We start from the raw sequence: 20129 nt of genomic DNA on the forward strand, positions 1-20129 counted from the left end.
TTTTTTTGCAATTAAATAAACCAAATGAAGTTACATGCTATTTTAAGTTTTGTTTCTTTTGCTTGCAGGCTGTCACACTCTCAATCTCTGTGGAATAGCTGGGTAGTTGAAAGCAAAAGGTAATCTATACATCTTTAACATTAAAAGTCTTCTCATTCCTCTCCTCATACAGGAAACGTTTCACAGTACACAGATAATGTTATCCAAATTCCAGCCTATTGAGACTGTATGCCAGCTAGAGAGAAGGGCTTCTTAAACGTCAAGGCCAGTGTTCTGAATGGAACATGAAGCATCTACGAGTACATCAGTAAAATTGCTCCTGAAAATAAACAGCTCGGAGAGTATCTCAAATCAGCAGCAGATATGGAGAATGCTTAAAATGAGGTTAGAGGAGGTACCTTAGAAAGCAAAAACAGGAACATGGGCAGTCAGAAGAGGTGACGGATCAAACCATAATTGCAGACTATGCAAATATGCCATTGAGGAAGTAATGCACACAGTTTAAGAGTGTATGGTGTAGGCAGGAACAATAACTACTGAATGGCATATCCATGGCCGTACACAGGGTTTCAGAAATACAAAGGTCCAAAAACCGGGCTTAGGCTTACTAGGGAGGTTCGGAGCCATGCAAGTTGGATAACAAAAGCTTTAAATCCATGTTAGTGGACATTAGCAAAAGTGTTCGAGTACAAGTAAATTCAATTCAATTCAATTCAGTTTATTTTGTATAGCCCAGAATCACAAATTACAAATTTGCCTCAGAGGGCTTTACAATCTGTGCACTCACATAAATTCACACTACTGTTCTCTCTCCACCTTTGTATTCACTGCCTTGCCCTTTTTCTGTGACTCCTCATCTTACCTACCAACATGTATTGAAAATAATTTACTAAAATTAAAAACACCGTATTTTTTCATCTTTGTGTTCGAGTTTGCTTTATTTTGGATCTCAATTATAGAAATGTGTCTCAGACAGTACTAAAGTGTAAACAATACGTGTATTTCACAATCATTTGGCCCACTTTCGCTTTATTTATACAATAACATATATATTTATGTGGTAATGAAATTGTTTGAGTTGGATCAGATGAGTGTTTGTTGAACAGAACGGAGACATAATGCTAATCCTATCCTTGGCACAGTTCGTACCTGCTTGTCTCTCACCCCCATCACTTTCTCTGTTTCTTTCTCTCTCAGTCTCCTTATCCTGTCCCATATATTTGTCCTTCCCAAAGCTGAGCGTTGATTGACAGTTGTTACATGTCTGTCAGTCTCAGTGAAGAAAATAAACAAATGTGGTCTACATAGGGTTAAAAGTGAAACTAACTATTGGGCATCACTGGCCACTTAGAAGCTATTGGTCAGATAATGTCTGTCTGGGGATGAATGGCAGTGAACTACTAGCAGTCAAGTTGTTGTAATCAAATAAGTAGTAAAGAATTTGTAGTTACGAGAAGATCATCCACTTCACAAGGTCTCCATCCATACACAAACACACACACACACACACACACACACACACACACACACACACACACACACACACACACACACACACACACACACACACACACACACACACACACACACACAAGCAAGCAATCACAGCAACCAGATGGTGTTGCACACTATCAATGCCGCACAAAAGTCAAGTTATTTTTAGTCAGAAAATACCAAGGTCAAGACTTCAGTGACCTGAGCAATGGTAGGCACGGCCATGGGCACAACTAAGTATGTGACTGGACAAAAAAAGAGCACTTGGTAAGATGGGCCCTCCAAGTCATCCATGTGAGACGCGAAACAGGGAGGCTGAGAATGTTGGAGGTGAGATCCTGGACTTGCACAACCCTAAACCAATTTGTTCTCGAAGCAGTAAACGTAGTGCGTAGAAGCCTCAAACGTTTAGGTTTATGGTAGAGTACCCAGACATGATGAGGACACACACTGCCTGGATGGGAAAAGGGCGGTGTTTTTCCTTTGTTTTCCATTTTGTAGCATAATCATCATCACACTGTTATACTTCTGTAAACAAATTACCTTCTGTGAATGAATAAGAGCGGGAATGCACTAAAAGAGAGTCAGACTATTTATATCAGTGTCTTCCTCTCTTCTGTTGGAGATGAATGACACCCATTAGCCGTATTGTGAAGGTGTCTTATTCTTTTAACCAATCATAGAAATAGAGTTTTGGTGGAGTTGGATATGATGACTGTCAAATGAAACCTATTGTCCAGAAATCTCTGCAAATAATCCACCCGAAAGTCTGACTGAACAAATGTCAAAATCGACTGGTAATGCAGCTTAACTGTCCCATACTGCAAGAGACAGTACTTATGTTGCACCAAGGTCTGAACAACTCTTTTTTGCAATAATAGACTTTTAGTCTAAATCATAGGCCTAATCAACAGAGTCCATTCCATTTCAGCATAATACATGTCAGGTGTGCCTACTCACTGGGAGTCTTCTTAACAAAGTGGAATTGACAGAAATTAAAAACCAAAAGTCAAATCCAACCTTTTCAACACTTACCACAAACACAAATTATTCCACTTCACCTCCTCATCAGACACTAAGAAGAATACTTTTTAAAACAAACCAGGATTTATCTTTTAAAATCTTCTTTAAACTGATATCTTACATTTTCACATCCAAGAAATTTGTACAAAAACATTTCACAACACCATTTCTTTATACTGACTGCACGGTGGTCTAGTGGTTAGCAGTCGCCTCACAGCAAGAGGGGTTCAATTCCCGGGCTAGACGGCCTTCTGTGTGGACTTTGCATGTTCTCCCCGTGTCAGCGTGGGTTCTCTCCAGGTTTTCCGGCTTCCTCCCGCAGTCCAAAGACATGCAGCTTAGGTTAATTGAAGACTCTAAATTGCCCGTAGGTGTGGATGTGAGTGTGAATGGTTGTCTGTCTCTATATGTCAGCCCTGCGACAGACTGGCGAACTGTCCAGGTTGAACCCTGCCTTCGCCCATTGACAGCTGAGATCGGCTGCAGCACCCCTGCGACCCTTAACTGGATAAACAGGTTACGGAAAATGAATAAATGAATTCATTTCTTTATACTAATTAGCTAACAGAAATATTGGCAATTCAAGACAACGAGACCAGGTACCGAAAGGTGTGTGAGAATTAAGTCATTTTGGACTTGAAAACTCTCTCTCTTCCCAACTCTCCTACTGAAAAGGAAAAGTGTTGCCTGGTGTGAATTTTTTGATGGTGCTTCATTCTGCTGATCCAGGCTTGAAACACAGCAGGAGGTGTGTAATCCAACTGCAGGCTGACTATTCTAGCGTAATCTCCTGCTCACTCAGAGTACACACAAGTCACTTTTGACTGCTCCATAAAAGTTTCAAACTGTCAGAGTCTTGCCATCTGTCATCTGCCTCTATGTTTGCCTGACAGACTTCCAAACTCTCTCTGTGTTTTTCTAGTGTCTATCACTATGTCACGCTGCATGTGCTCATCAGTATATTGGACTAAATATGATTCCTTGAAAGTGAAACTAATCATCTGTTGAGCATCTTTACATCCCATAAGCTTATTAAGGGAAGTCCCTTGATAATGGGATTACTAGGATTTAAGGCATGTGTGCATGTTTGTGTTTCGAGTGTGCAAGTGTGTGAAAGCATGTTTAAGTGTGCTTCTGTGTGCATATATATAGTACATAATTTGTGTCTGAATGATATGTGTGAGCATGTTTGAATGTGTGAGTGTGTGTGTGTGTGTGTGTGTGTGTGTGTGTGTGTGTGTGTGTGTGTGTGTGTGTGTGTGTGTGTGTGTGTGTGTGTGTGTGTGTGTGTGTGTGTGTGTGTGTGAGTGTTGTGCTTAACTGAAAACTGTTTTTGTTCATAGACAACGATTCTGCAGCACCTTTAGGGAATTTTCTGCTTTCTTTTCAACTGCTCTCCTTTTATTTCCTGTCTTTATTTCTAGCATGCAGTGCCGGTGCCTCACTAAGATACAATGGGTCATTTCAGCCAAGAAGCCAACATCAATGAGGCAATCAACAATAACAAACACAAAAACTGCCTCTTGCCTTTGCTATCAATGTCTGGAGAAAAAATCCAAAGCATAATACAATCTAAACCACCCACAGAAAGCCAACTGAGTACCTGAGCACAAGTATGCAGAGTCTGACTGTAAAGGTTTAATCTGCATTTTGCTTTGCCATGAGTCGATGATGTCTCCAATGGAAACGTTGGAGCAAAAGAGGGGGAGAAGTGTTGATACAGGGGAATATTAGTAATATAAGGTTACATATAAAATGCCACATGGTATATTTTTAATAGTGTGATCTTATGTCACATGCTACTGACAGGGAGAAAGAGAGCATAGCTTAGAGATGTGTTGAATTTATAACTCTTTATTTCATTCTACATTCGATGAAGGGTAAAATGTTTCTTCCTGTCTGAATTTATATGCAATTTGAGGTAATCATTTTCTGTTCAAGATCATTTTAACCTGTGATTTATGGAAATGTTAATGGTAATGTTGTCCTTACTTTACAGTAAAGAATGAAGTACTTATTTAAAAAAAAGATATAATACACACTACTAGAACAATTCATCAAGTGTGGCTGTTGTTGTAGTGCCCAAATAATCACTCAAACATGACACGATAGCTTTTGCTGAATCCATATGAATTAGAATAGCAGAGCTTGAAAAAATGAATGAAATTAACTTATTTAGGTACTGGACATTTGCCCTACTCGATACCACCTTCTGCAGCAAACCAATACACACTTCAGTATGGTCACAGTGATTTTGTGAAGAGAATTCACTGCATACTGTATGTTGAAATAGGAAAATAAATGGAGGAAAGGATCAACGCACAGTCTAACGGTGCTGCATTTTTTTCTGTGACTGCAATACTACACAAGACACAGGCTGCATCTTCAGGGAAATTCCTGCGTAAAGATTTTATCAGGAAGAAAGTAGGATTGGATCTCTTATTCTGTCTTAGCACAAAGCTGTAACAGAGAGAGAGAAAGTTTCACAGCTCAGGTATTACTATCTTGATTCTCCACTCTGTGTCTTCCTGTGGATTTACAATGCCTCTTATAGCCTTCTTTATCCCTGATGCCTTTCCTCTGTCTCTCTCTCCCTCTCCCCTCCCTCACCGCGCTCTCACCCTAAGTGGCCAGTTGTCAAAGTCAGCTGAAGCCCAGTTAATGAAGAGGTAGATTTATTAGCGAGACATCAGTGGAATAGGCGGGGAGGTGTGGAATCCCCAGAAGCCAGTAAGCAAACACAGCCACCAAGTGTGCATACCAAAAGAAGAAAGAGACGGAGAAGGGGGGAAAAAGATGGGTGGGATAAAGAAAGAATGGAAAAGAAAGAGGGAAAAAAAGAGAAAACTGAAGATGTTTCAAAGAAATAAAGCAAAATCCAAAAAGCAGACATAAGAGAGGTAGAAAGCACCCGTTCTGAGAGGAAGGGGGAGAGGCAGCTTCCCTCTCTTTGATCCTCTCTCAAGCAGTGGCTACAGAACGAGCTCTTACCGTCTGTTGTAGGTCTGGGATTCCAATGCGGATGACCACGGTGTTGCCTGTCGGCTCTTCCATGGGTGCTCTTGCACTGTGGCTCCACTCTGCACCGGGACAGAAAGCCGGAACACCGACAGGAATGGGAACACCGGTGTCCTCTTCCCGGGAGCTGCCGCTGTCAGTGCTGGCCCCCTGGCTGCCGTTCGCTGTGTGTGTGTAAGGCTGTGTGAGTGTGTGTGAGTGTGTGTGTGTGTGCTGCTGCTGCTGCTGGTCCTGCCGTGGAGGGCTGGGTGGCTCATGTTTGCCGGCTGCCGGACGCAGAGGCATGCTCTGTGTTAGGGGCTCGGTCTACGTCTCTCTCTCTCTCTCCAGACACACACACATGCACACACACGCACACAAAAACACAACGATTGCTCTCGCTCACACTACACGCACACACTGTTTGCGGCGTGCATCACTCGCCTGGGAGAGAGAAAGAGGGAGGGAGAGAGAGGCAGGGAAGGAGGGTGACAGAGAGGGAATGGGCAAAGAGGAGGGGGTATTAGGAGATTTCAGAGAGATGAAGGGTAAAAACACAGAGAGACGATAAGTACCTGGGCAACTTGGAAATAAAACTGAGGGGAGATGCACAGATAAAGCAAGATTGAAGGAATTACATTTATAAAATGGTTACGATAAATTATTACGATAATCTTAATGAAATTAGTAAAAAAGGAGACACATTTAGTCTTTAAATAAAACAAAATAGATAAAACAAAAACAGAACACAGAAAGCAGAATAGAGGGAGAGGATTGCTCAATATTTGCATAAAAAATGGATCTTTAGTTTTAACTTCATGTGTATTTGAATAGTGTTTGAACAGCAGCACTATCACCCAATTAATGTGACTGCTGACAAAAACATCAACGTTTTCACTGTGGTTTGATATTACATATTTTCTTATATGTTAAATATGTATACTACAGTAGCCATAACGGTTGCTTTCACACAATGTTGGTCTTGCTATAGTGCACACTCGGTGATGTCTGGACAGAATGGGAGATTGCTCGTCCAGATCAATGTTGGGCAGGATTTGGCCTTCATGCTTCACTTTATCTATCTATGGGTTGTGTCACTGATCAAATGGCACCCATGTTAACACAGTGACTCATAGTCAGAGACAAAGCAAGCTGCCATAAAAGAGGTTGAGGTTTTGGTGGGAGTTTTTTCCCATTAAGGGGTCATTCTCAAACAGGGCCTTGTTTTCATTTTCTGTTTCATCATTCAGCCCCTGTGAAACCCTGAGACGTGGACTGTGATTAAAGGCTAAACAAATAATGTCAATCTGACCTTGATTTTGATCTGTGCGTTGTAAAACAAGCATCCAAAGGAATTTCATACTCTCGTGTTTAATCAAGAAACTGCGTAGTTTTTATGTTGACCAACCAAATTGCTGCAGATATTTACCTGTTCAGTTCATGCTGTCAGATTAGACGAAACTCAAGATAACAATGGCAATGCTTATCAGAGGAGATTGGTACCTCTGTGCGGTATGTAAAACGAATACGTAAGTGCTTGAGTATGAGTATTGCCAGTTTCAAAGCCAACCATTTGAATAAGTGAGCTTGTCGTAAAAGAAAATGTGCTATGAAACATTCGTGGCAGGTCTGTGAATTATTAATTGTGATCTTGAGTCAGTGCTTTGCTCCATTGTGTTCTCAGTGCCATCATTGTGCAAGTTGACCCAACAGCCTAGAGACAGCATTTTCTTATTGGAAGGAATTTAAAGCATGCACTTCAAGGGGAATACAAGTGATGAACGCTCTGAAGCTGCTGTTACACCAGATAATGTTGGCTCTCCAATGAACACACAAATTAAGATATATATGGACGCACATATGCACACAATCACACCAGAGACTCTCACAGAAATACAGGCTGCAGGAATATTTACACACATGAATCAGACATCAACATCATTCTGCTCTGTGTCCTCTCCATGGGTGATTAATGAAGATAGGTCCTCCCTGGTTACCCAATTGACATGCATATTTTAATTTGTTCAACTTAAAAATGAATGTACTGAAGTTTCAAGTTAATGGAGAGAGCAAGATTCAAGGCCATCATCACATAATCTCAACCAATCATCAGACATTCGGATAGTAAAGCGAAAGTGGGCCAGAAGAGGACGTTGAAGCTGCTGATCAAAACCAAACCAAAATACAAATTAAATAGCTATTTGGTCGATATGCTCTGAGTTTACAAATATATTGCGAAAAATCCTACATGCTCCATGATTTAATTCCAAGTTACACATTTAGATAAACCCCTTAGATAGCCCTTAGACAAATCTAGTTCAACTGCATGTCAGGAACAACCAATCACAGCCGGCAGATATATATCTTTTTTTCCTTCAATATCATTCAATATAAATATGGAGGAGAAGTTGATTATTTCGGTGCAGAGCTATGCAGAGCTTTACGACCTTTAAAGAAAAGTTACAAAAAGATTTGTGTTTGCTATCAATGATAGTTCTTAGAAAGATGATAGCAAAAATTTAAATCAGCAGGTAAGACTTGTAAAAATTTTTTATATATTTATATTCACCAAGCAGGAGGTTAGCTGTATGTATTCATCCCCTGCACTACAGATGCTTGCATGCCAGAACTCTTCCACTGCTGGACACTCTACAGTGCGTAATCCCATTAGCATTGGAGAAAGAGCATGGCAGGTAGCCCTAATACATTAGAGGATTTAGCAGATCACTCTGCCTGTAACGTCTACAGCCTGCCAGGTCTTTAGGGCAAGGGAAATTGATAACTCTCACCCAGACCTTGTAGGGTGGCTCAATAGTCACATTTTATAAAGCAATTATGTGCCCTTACATCCCTATAAAACTGACAGAATGGATTAACAATACATCCCAACCAATTACAACACATTGTGTCACTAGTTTCAAACAACATATTAAGGTATTGATAATTTTTTGTTGTATATTTGTCAATATCTTCAGCAAGAATTCTGCACTTGAATTCTTTTAAATGACTGATATCGGAGTACATGAACTGCATAACAAATAACCCCATATCACACAATTAGAAGGATTAAGTCCGGTGAACGGGGCAAAGGAGCCTAAAATGGATCGCCAATAGCAACAATGATTCCCCTAGATAGCAGGGGCGCGGCCAGGGAAGGATTTCATCCTACTTGCATCATACAAGGATAAACTGTGTGGGCAACAGCACTTGAAGAGATCTACATACAGGGAACAAGTTATGTGGTTGGACAAATGGTAAACCAGAAAAGACAGGGAACAAAGAATTGTGGTTAATATCCAGTACACTTTCTTTATTCAACTTGATTAAACCTCTTTAGACCTTTAAGGAGCAATAAACCAAATTCAGTGCATTAATATTGCAGCAAAAAACTATTTGCTATGTAAAGATATAATGGAGTAATGTCTACCTGAGCAGAGAATGAAGTCGCCTGTGCTTTTAGTGCCTGTAAGTACATGTGAGTGAGCTGCTCTACACTGCTCTACACTGCGCTCATATGCTACAGCTGATAACGACGTCTCGACCAACAGCGTTGTCCCCAAGCGTAGCACCCACCCTCCGGTTCCCCTCAGGTAAACACTATTAGCTGTGTCAGCACGTTTTCCGTAGTGTGAACTGCAAGCACTGTTAGCACCCTTAGCTACAAGCAGCCTGCTCAGGTGTTGAGAAGTCGTTGAGTGGCAATCCAAAATCCACAAATCTCTCACCTTTTACTTTCAACATTGCAGTTCACAGGGTTCTACAGTCTAAATATCTAAAATATTTCAGATTGAAGCATAAATCTGGGGCATATCTGAGTTTGTCCATCTACTACTAGAACTGAAACACTTTGGCAATTAAATGATTAGTGGGACAGAAAATATATCCGCAAGAATTTTGACGATTAATTAAATGTTCCAGCTATTATCAAAACATCAAATATCGACTAGTTAATAATCATTAATAATCATAATCAAATAATTGTACGTTTGCACAACGGCATATACAATATTACTATACTGTGCTATACAATACAGCAAAAGTAGAATAAATCAGAAGTACTGCTTAATTTAATAGTTGGACCTTGAATCTGGCCTGCATTGGCATACATCCGGACTGGATAATAATTATCATTCGTCATTTTTCTCTTTAATTGTATAATGACAACCTTCTCCTGCTACTCTAATAATGTGTATAGAATAGTGTAATGATATATGATACCTGTTTAGAGACTTGGCTGGCAACAGAGCTAACTTTAAAACATTTAGAAGTTATGTGTCCAGATTTTCTTTCTAACTCCCATTGCTAGGGAACATTAAGAGAGTGGACTAGAATTATAAGAAGGCTAGCTCCAATGCCTCAGCTAACAGCTACTGCCTCTTCTGTCTTCAGCTCAGATCTCTTTCACTCCATCCCCTCTCACCCCATCTTTTGCGCTCCAGTCTAGTGAAAACAAAGTGAATAATTCATGACCATACATAACAGTGTGTGCATGGATCCAGTGCAATGTATGCATGTATCTGATACGCTAGGCTTGAAGTCATTTGCCAGAGAGCTGTACATGAGGGCATTCACAAATACAACTGAAATCTACGGCCAGTCATCAAGCACGTCCTACCTGCTTCCCTCTTATACATCCACACTGGGAAAAAAAAAAAGGAGGCTGGGGCAGAGGGAGGGAGAAAGATAAAGGTAAGCAGCTGACTGAGGTAGCATGAAGCAGAGAGGGATGGAGAGGATGTGGCTAAGGCAGTCAGTGGGCCAAGAAAAAATAAGGGAAAGGGAGCGCGGAAGGAAAAGGGGAGGATGGCAGAGTGATGACAAAAAAAAGGAGAGGCAGAGAGGGTGGGAGAGAGGGAGGGAGAGCATTACATACAGTCGGCTTTGACAAACCAGCCACATAGCCCGTGGCCTGGAGTAAATGTGATAACTGTTCACAGACCCCATCAGAGTTTGCTTCACGCTCCTCTACACCTGGTAAAGCAATTGTCATGGCCACTCACAAACTGAAGTCACCCACGGCCACATTTACTCACACACATACACACACTTTATCTCTCCTTAACATTTCCATTCATTCCATGCTTCATTCTGTTACTACCTCCGTCTTTCTCATAGAAAATTTGAATGACGGTAATTCGTTGGTAATGCTGAGAAGCATCAAACAAAAAGGGAGAATGTGGCTTCAGCCATCTGCTATGTTGTTCTGCAGTACCTGTATGCCGGATATTTCAGGCTACCAGTCTTAATTGGCAGATTTGTCTTTAAGTAGAGCTGACCTCAAAAGAGAGTAGACATCCATTTCACTTTAAAAACAGATGAATATGATGAATAGCATTTTTTCCTAAACTTAAGTTAGCCTGAGCAGCATGATAATACTGGATGAGAAATAGATGGTCTTAAAATTGTACTATGTATTGAGTTTTAGCTTCTTTCTTTTTCCCCCTCTCTCTCTCTCTCTCTCTCTCTCTCTCTCTCTCTCTCTCTCTCTCTCTCTCTCTCTCTCTCTCTCTCTAACTCTCTCTTACTCTCTCTTACTCTCTCTTACTCTTTCACTCTCTGGCTCTCTCTATTTGTGCTGTTACGGTACCGGTACATGGAGTGGTCAAAAAGGAAGAAGAAAGACTTGCATTACTGCAATAATCTATCACATATCATATATCAAAAGGTGATTGTTGAATAAGTGAAAAAAGGTTTCCATATTAGGTTTGCTGAGATTTCTTCTCTTAATGTTGATATGACCTTGTACAATTTGAATTAGTTTCACTGAACACTATTGTACAAGCAAAATCAACTCAAATGCTATTGTAACACATTGAAATGTTTCAAACTCTAATAAATAAATAAATAAAATGTTTTTTTCAGAGGTTTGCTGAACTTTTGTAACAATGTTATCCTGCTCTGTATGACCCTTACTATGAACATTGTTGCAGCGGTCGATGTTTAATTTCTTAAAGTCTGGCTGCTGGTGGAAGTGAGAAAGAAGGAAAAGCAGCTTATGTTTTTCAGGACTAACATCTCCAAGAGAACATGAGGGTGTGCACTGCATAGAAAAATAATGCTTGTGCATATGACAGACATTTATGTTCCATCATCAAAAGTGGAGATGTTTTTAAAAAGCAGCAAATTGTGTGAGGAGGCATTACTCAGCTGCAATACTTTTCATCTCCTGTAATAGAAGGTTTGGAAAGCATCAAACATTTGATTAAATGTTAAGCTGCTAGAGAAAGATCACCATGTACTCAAAGTGGGATCTTTGATGGAAGTATACTGTGCTGTGGCATAACTAGAAGTGGAGAACCTCAGGGTCTTGAAGCATATTACTGAACACTGGTGGCAAATGGTATCGATCCAGATCCCAATTTGGGATAATATGTTTCCATTCTGACTGAAATTAAATATTAAATATTGTCTATTAATTGCACTCCTAGCCCACTTCAAATAGAAATGCAAATATTGTTAGAGTGTGTGAGTTTGTACATTCGTTGGTGTAGAGAATCAAAATGTCAACATACACACACACAACCTCCCTGTCTCTGACACAGACACACACAAACCCACAGCCAGCTCACACAGATTAGCCACTCAGTGTAAACAAAACACTGCCTGACCCATTCAGAGCCCAGGGCCACATGCGGAGGCCCCATATGGAAAATTAGCCATGCGCTAAAAGCTTTTGGAATCAATATTCTACAGTAGCTGCACCACATCCCAAAGCTGCTTTCTCTATTCAGTTCGCATGGGCTGACACAGCAAGCAGATGTGCCCCTCCTTTTTTTTGGCACACACACGCACACACACACACACACACACAGTTGAGACACACATGAAAGCTACAGTGATAGTCCTAGGCTCATCGCAGGGTAATCATAGTGTCATGCCTTTTATGAGTTAAAATATCAATATTTGTTTTGATTTGGTTGGCAGGGTGGAAATCCTGCTTGGCAAGCTCCTTCACTATGGTTTTTCAATCCGTCACTCCTGCAGACAGGACTGGAAATGTGACCAACTGACAGAGAGAACCATTTTAACATTTTGGAAAATCTCTTTTTTTTTTCTATACTGCAAAGAGTACATTTGAGGACACAGCTATTTTTTTTTAGTTCTGAGACTGGGCAATGCATCACTTGAGCTGATGTGATATTTTCAACACTGGTTTGTGGTACATCATTATTTTACAACACAGACACATACAGTTCTATAAATATGATAAATCAAACAATTTGCAAGAAACAAAGCAGAAAATAACTAGACTGAGGTGACTGTGAGGTAAGCAATGTTGCTGTGGACAATCCGTCTGCATCCGCCAATGAACGGAGGTTTCTATACAAGTTGGGTGTAAGGAGTATAGCTTAAAAATATGTGTAGGGCTTCAGAGGAAAAGAGAAAGATACATTTTCTAAGGCACTAATTTGTGTGTACCAAAATCCATTTCCACACAGCATCTTCAAAGATTTCTCTCCTCCTATCTTTGATGTTATTGCTTCCTCTTCTTTTCACACAATTCCTTCTTTATAAATTCTCTCTCTATGACCACAGAAAATTGTGGATGTACAGTATCTGTTGATCTCTGTACTTCCAGGGTTGCTGCTGGAGTGACAGTTGGCTCTTTGATGCAAGCTGCCTATAAATAATCAATGGGGCTCCCCAGAGAGAACTTTCATAAAGCCTGCCAGCCAATTAAGACCCGTTTCTTACCTTGCTCTGCATTATCCCTCCACACACCACCACAACTCTTAAAAGGCAGGCTGGGGATGCTGGGGAGGTCAAGGAGCCGTGCCGGGCTCAGCTTAATACTATCAAATATATGTTTCACTGGGTTGGGAATGAGGATTTGTGCCTTAAACTGACAACACTGCCATGATGCCAAATGCAGTTTCAATCAGTTTTTAGTCTCAGGTGTTCCAATTGGACATGTACAAAGGGTGACTAAAATTTTGTGTGGTTGATTCTGAATCATCAAGCTGAGCATCCAGTGGACAGGCTGTTAGAATACCTAAATGTTTATGTATATTTATATATGTATGTTATATATATATATATATTTATATATATATATATATATATATATATATATATACAGCGGGTAAAATAAGGACACGTCACCATTTTTCTCAGTAAATATATTTCTAAAGGTGCTATTGACATGGAATTTTCACCAGATGTCGGTAACAACCCACGTAATCCATACATACCAAAGAAATAAGTTAAGTAATTAAGTTATGTGTAATAAAATGGAATGACACAGGGAAAAAGTATTGAACACATGAAGAAAGGGAGGTGCAAAAAGGCATGGAAAGCCAAGACACCAGCTGAAATCTATCAGTAATTAGAAAGCAATCCTGCCCCTTGTCAGTGCAAATTAATATCAGCTGGTTCAGTCCCAACTAATGGCCTATAAAAAGGTGTCTCATTACCAAGGTGTCACACAAGAAACATCTCATGATGGGTAAAAGCAAAGAGCTCTCTCAAGACCGTCGCAACCTTATTGTTGCAAAACATACTGATGGCATTGGTTACAGAAGGATTTCTAAACTTCTGAATGTTCCAGTGAGCACTGTTGGGGCCATAATCCGGAAGTGGAAAGAACAACATTTCACCATAAACCGGCCATGACCAGGTGCTCCTCGCAAAATTTCTGACAGAGGAGTGAAAAGAATTATCAGAAGAGTTGTCCAGGAGCCAAGGATCACTTGTGGAGAGCTTCAGAAAGACCTGGAATTAGCAGGTACAATTGTTTCAAAGAAAACAATAAGTAATGCACTCAACCGCCGTGGCCTGTATGCACGCTCACCATGCAAGACTCCATTGCTGAAGAAAAAGCATGTTGAAGCTCGTTTAAAGTTTGCTGCACAACATTTAGACAAGCCTGTGAAATACTGGGAGAATATAGTCTGGTCAGATGAGACCAAAATTGAACTCTTTGGATAACATAATACACACCATGTTTGGAGGTCAAATGGCACTGCACATCACCCCAAAAACACCATACCAACAGTGAAGTTTGGAGGTGGGAACATCATGGTGTGGGGCTGTTTTTCAGCATACGGCACTGGCTAACTTCATATAATTGAAGGAAGGATGAATGGAAAAATGTACCGAGACATTCTTGATAAAAATCTGCAGCCATCTACCAGGATGATGAAGATGAAACGAGGGTGGACATTTCAGCAAGACAATGATCCCAAACACACAGCCAAGGAAACTCAATTGGTTTCAGAGAAAGAAAATAAAGCTGCTAGAATGGCCCAGCCATTCACCTGACTTGAATCCAATAGAAAATCTATGGAAAGAACTAAAGATCAGAGTTCATAGAAGAGGCCCACGGAACCTTCAAGATTTGAAGACTGTTTGTGTGGAAGAATGGGCCAGAATCACACCTGAGCAATGCATGCGACTAGTTTCTCCATACAGGAGGCGTCTTGAAGCTGTCATTACCAACAAAGGCTTTTGTATGAAGTATTAAATAAATTTCAGTAAGCGTGTTCAATACCATTTTATTACACATAACTTAATTTCTGACCTTATTTGTTTTGTTTCCTTTGTGTGTATGGATTACTTGGGTTGTTAGCGACATCTGGTGAAAATGTCATGTCAATAGGACCTTTAGAAATATATTTACTGAGAAAAATGGTGACGTGTTCAATACTTATTTTACCCGCTGTATATATACTCATTAACTTACACTTCTCGAACTAGATGAACAAGAGTGTTTGGAACTGTTCACAATCAGAATTCTTTTTAATAAATTAGAAGGAATGCATTGCATTAGTAAAGGATTTGTGTGACCCCTTAGTGAAATCAAATTGCCCACGTCAGTTTCAACATGAAGAGATATAAATCATTATACATTTTACCAATCAACCATCTCAGATGGCCAATGATAATGAGATGTTTGCTCTCTCACATCTCTTGCAAAAGCTGTCACGCATCAGCCTCCTGCTAGGCTAACTACCAGCACACTTCCTCCTGAGCAGACTTACCGCTCTATATTTTCCTGTTTGCTAAATGGTTGGCTGCAGATAGTGGCTAAAGCTATAGAGTAATATCAAAGAGTAAATCCACACTGCAATTCTATATTCCCAAAAGTAAAATATGAAATAACAGATGTTTACAAACATACCCAAAGACATACTATGAATATCATTAATAAGGGTGTGGCCAAAAGTGCAACATGCATGAGAATGTCAACCCATACCCAAATACTGCAGCAGTTTGTGGTCAAAGCTATAAAAGCTAAAATAAGATTTTAGGAAAGCTTATCCAAGAGACATGTTTTGTTAATTTCAACATCTGAAAAGCAAAGAATCTCTTTTATGTCTGCCTGCCTGTCTGACTGTGTGTTCTTCGCATATCTCGAAAACTGCTTATCCAGTCTACTTCACACTTTGTGGGTGTATTGCAGAGGACCTAAGGACGTGCAGTGTCGAAGTTGGGTGTCAATACTGAGTGCAAAGCAATAAACCAGTTCCAAACAGGCACACACTCCAAACTGGCACTGCAATAGTAATGCTAAAATACAGACCAGGACAAGACAACTTTTACCCCAAGCCATATCACCATCACCCTAATTCCAGAGCATATTATTTTCTTATATCACAATACATACAACCATTGTTCAATAGTCTAGACAACTCTTAGACTAAAATGTTTGTTCAAATCAAATGACCTATGGTCTTGAGTCACATGCATGTTGCTAAAAAAGGAATCAGGCAGTAGCAGCAAAGTTTTCATTCAGTGATGCAACAACTGCCACTTTCGATCGGTTTAGGGTAACATCCTTATCTAGTCAAGAACTTTAGAATTACAATTAGCTTGCATCCAGACATGCACACAGTATGCAGCAATCTGATCAGATCACATAGCCTACTGGAATATTAATGCGTCCTGGCATCGAAAAAAGATGCAATGGACAATGGAAATTTAGATACATTTTGGTTAAAAAATGCCACATTTATTAATTCTATAAGGTAAATACAGTTACATGAGTTTCCATTTTCACAGAGAAAGCGCAATATGTACTGCTTGATGAAATGCACTACCACCGTTGTTTTTAATCTGAATGTTCATGTAGGTTTTGTACTTGGAAGTAACTCCAAACCAGTATATTTCATCAAAGCACTTCCTCCCAAAGCCTCCCTTCTCTCTTATTTTCATATACAGTACACTCTGTCAGAGGATGAAGCTGCCGATTCAACAGCAGGGCTGTGGAGTGCGATATAATTTGAATTGAAAATGAAATAAATCGCCATTAAACCTTTGCAATCTCCCGAGGTTTAACATAATTTAATATCTGACTTAAGTGTACATTATGTAATTGATTAAATTATGAACTACAATTGCACAACTAGCTTTATAACTCAAGGTACAATGAATGCATATTCCTGTTTCTGTGACATGTGAAACACTGTTGACCATATTCCCGCAAAAGCAGAGGGAACCGTTATAGAATAATAATGGAGGGGCTAATATGGATGTGGCTTTTGACACTTAGAATATTTGCCTCAAACAACATTGTGGAGCTATGGCCTGGCATCATCCCTCTATACAGTAATTAATATTTCACGCTGTTTACGCCATTGCTGCCCTTGAACCCGAAAGCAATCTATCTTTGTATGTGCTTTTATACACCCGTATCCATGCAAAATTGCTAAAAGAAATTAAATGGGGTTATTACATAAGGCGAAATTAACACAGCGAGGTGGGAAAAAAAGAAAAAATGTTCTATTCATTAGCACATAAAGATCAACCCAAATGATCACGTTCAACCAGAGATGTACACCAGGTTGAGAGCTAAAGGAGCTAGCTATTCCTGAGCCTTTACTATTGATCTGCATATGTCATCTGTGAAACAGGGAAACATACTGTATCTGGGTCACAATCCAGTCCAGTGGCAGTTTGACATATCAGACTGGAGCTCTGATCTAGGGCATCATGCATAGAAACATCACTCAAAAAATCTGAAAGCTGTGTGTCTTTGTGTGTGTGTGTGTGTGTGTGTGTGTGTGTGTGTGTGTGTGTGTGTGTGTGTGTGTGTTTGTGTGTGTGTGTAAAAATACCAAAGTAGGGAAAAGAAATTAGGATTGTTAAAATCTACAAATTTGAAGCCTTGTCAGGGGAGCGCATACTGAATGACTAACCAAATAATGAGGACAACACGCTATGATTAATGTTTCACAAGGCAGCATTGCAATCCTTTAAGAACACAACATATTATCTGGGCCTTTATTAAACATAAACAACCATTTTAAGAAAAATAGTCTGTGTAGCCAATTTATGCAACAATTTGAAAGTGAGCTTCAGGGGAGCTGCGGCTCTGCACAGAAACCTGTACGAACTGATACAGACCTTTAAATCCCTATTCCTTACAGCAACTGACATTTTTAAATAATTTATACCATTCACACACAAGATGTCAGTGGTCGCAAATCCTGTTGTAAAAATCAAACATTTTTTATAAAATGATCTTCATTGTAACGACAGGCAACAACTTGATCAAAATGTAAATGATTAGAAAAATGTAACAACAGACACTGTATGTTTTCATCTTCTGACTCAACCGGCCGAGGTTGTAGCAGACTGGATCCAACTGGGTGCAATCAGTTGTCGTTACCCAAATAGTTGGCCAAAAAATCAGGATGAACCTACCAACCTATCAACACAACTACAGATGACAAGGTGCCCTTAAGCAAAATGAGTTAACCAACAACCATGGGCCATGGCCAGATATTGGGATTTTGTTGTTTTGAAAATAAAAAATGCTGTTAAAGTATGTACATAAAAATAATGGCAAGTAAAAAATGTAAGTTTGGCCACAAAGAAGTATTTACATTTTTCTTTAATATTATTTAAAGATATGGTAACCCTTTATATTAAGGTCTATATTGCATTCTAAGCACATTCAGAAGCATTATAATGTATTTATAAGGCATTATAGAACTCTTTATGAGTAAGTGATTTATGAAAAAGTACAATTAATTAGAAAATATATCTAAATGATTTGACCCTGTATATTAGATAATAGTTATTTAAAACACGACTTAATATGAGCGTCCAGTAGTCCAGACACACCCCAGGGAGAGGATCAAATGAAAGAGAAGATGATTGCCATGGAAGGAACTTTTCTGAATAAGACAGGAGTCCATTATTTCAGAGGTAATAACTATTAAGCAGTCAGTTGGCAAGTTCTATCGAATTAAAACATTATCTAGGGATGTATAGGAATCAAAAAATGACAACTAGAATTTGCCAACCTAGATGGTACCGGTACTTTATATTTTGTGTCTGGGCCAACGGACTATCACCCAGGGTGTGCTGGGCACTTGCCAGGTGCATAGGGATGTGAAAAGCACTGCTTAACACATGCATGCCAACTTTCAGTAGGGGTATTTGAGCTTAAAATGTATGGGTATGGCCATGTACATAACAAAACATAAATGGTAAGTGACGATTCCATTGCTGGATTCTCAAGAAGTTAAAAATGAGTCTCTGCAGATGCATTATTCAGTCCTTCCAGCAGCCCCTTTTTTCACCGTTTCTCTCTGTCATCTTCACTGATATAAAAACAGATAAAGGTTGGGAGGAAACAGAGTGCTTCAACTCCAACCCGCCCCCATTCACATCACTGTGAGTAATGGGAAGAGGAGGGAAAAGGGTAGATCATAGCAAGTACACATTACTAAAGGGCAGTTCCTAACCAGACCTGCTGCAAAGCATCTTAGCCTCATGTCCAGAAGTTTTGCTAGATTGGATATATAAATATATACTGCCCATGTAGTGAAATAAGGAGGTATCATACAGAAAACTGGCTGTCAGTAAGGACACCGTGCCATGGACATATTGCACATAAATAGATAGGCTTTTAGGAGTGGCATTGTTCTGAAATTTTTTTAACTATATTGTCTTTGAAAACTCAACATGGTTACACCACAGTGTCGTTGTACCAATGTCACATCAAAACAACTGCTGATAAGTGCACCAGCCTCATGTCGATGGATCCATGTTTGACTTCAACTGTCATGCCCGATGTAGGAGCATCATTTACGTCTTGATGTAAGTGCTGTGCAGTCATGCCTAAAATGTGGCTTTATTTTGTGTGGCAACTCCCTGAACTGATTCTAACTCTAGATTTATGTCTGAAACCCTGCAGTTTCTAGTGCCTCCATCAGTTGCCTGATTTAACACAATTCATTTGCATACAAATAGATTCCAGTGACATCATGAGGAGGGAAAATAATGAATCACAAAAAACTGTGAGGAAGTGAATTACACTGTGCAATGCTGTGTTGACTGATGTATGAAAACAATGAAATAGTATTCAGTGTGACTCTCTTCTGAGTTAAGCAAAAAAGATGTGGCATTTATGTGCTGAATCTTGAGGCATCGTTAAAGGAGAAAGCAAAACAATGGTGCACAGATGATATCAAGACATCATTTGAAAATGACAGCCTTTCAGTGGATCCAGAGTTTGTTCATGGATAAGGCCTCAATCTCTTTTTAATTGTGTGGTTCTGTGTGTCAATGACTTGCGGGTATAAATACAAATGTATATGCCTGCTTGCTGCTATTATGCATTTCAACAAATACCATGAAAATCTGTACATATTTCCGGCTGAATT

At 39.7% G+C, this 20129-nt stretch overlaps 1 protein-coding gene across 1 annotated transcript in view; it reads right to left on the reverse strand.

Annotated features, from left to right (window-relative positions):
• Nucleotides 1-5820, reverse strand: part of shank3a (SH3 and multiple ankyrin repeat domains 3a) — a 137963-nt gene extending 132143 nt beyond the window's left edge. Inside the window, 1 exon segment of the mRNA XM_054619772.1 lies at nucleotides 5509-5820. Within this exon segment, the coding sequence (XP_054475747.1) occupies nucleotides 5509-5820 (312 nt within the window).
• Nucleotides 5821-20129: the final 14309 nt, after the last annotated feature.

This window comes from Anoplopoma fimbria, chromosome 19, assembly GCF_027596085.1.
Source record: "Anoplopoma fimbria isolate UVic2021 breed Golden Eagle Sablefish chromosome 19, Afim_UVic_2022, whole genome shotgun sequence".
Classification (NCBI taxonomy): domain Eukaryota; kingdom Metazoa; phylum Chordata; class Actinopteri; order Perciformes; family Anoplopomatidae; genus Anoplopoma; species Anoplopoma fimbria.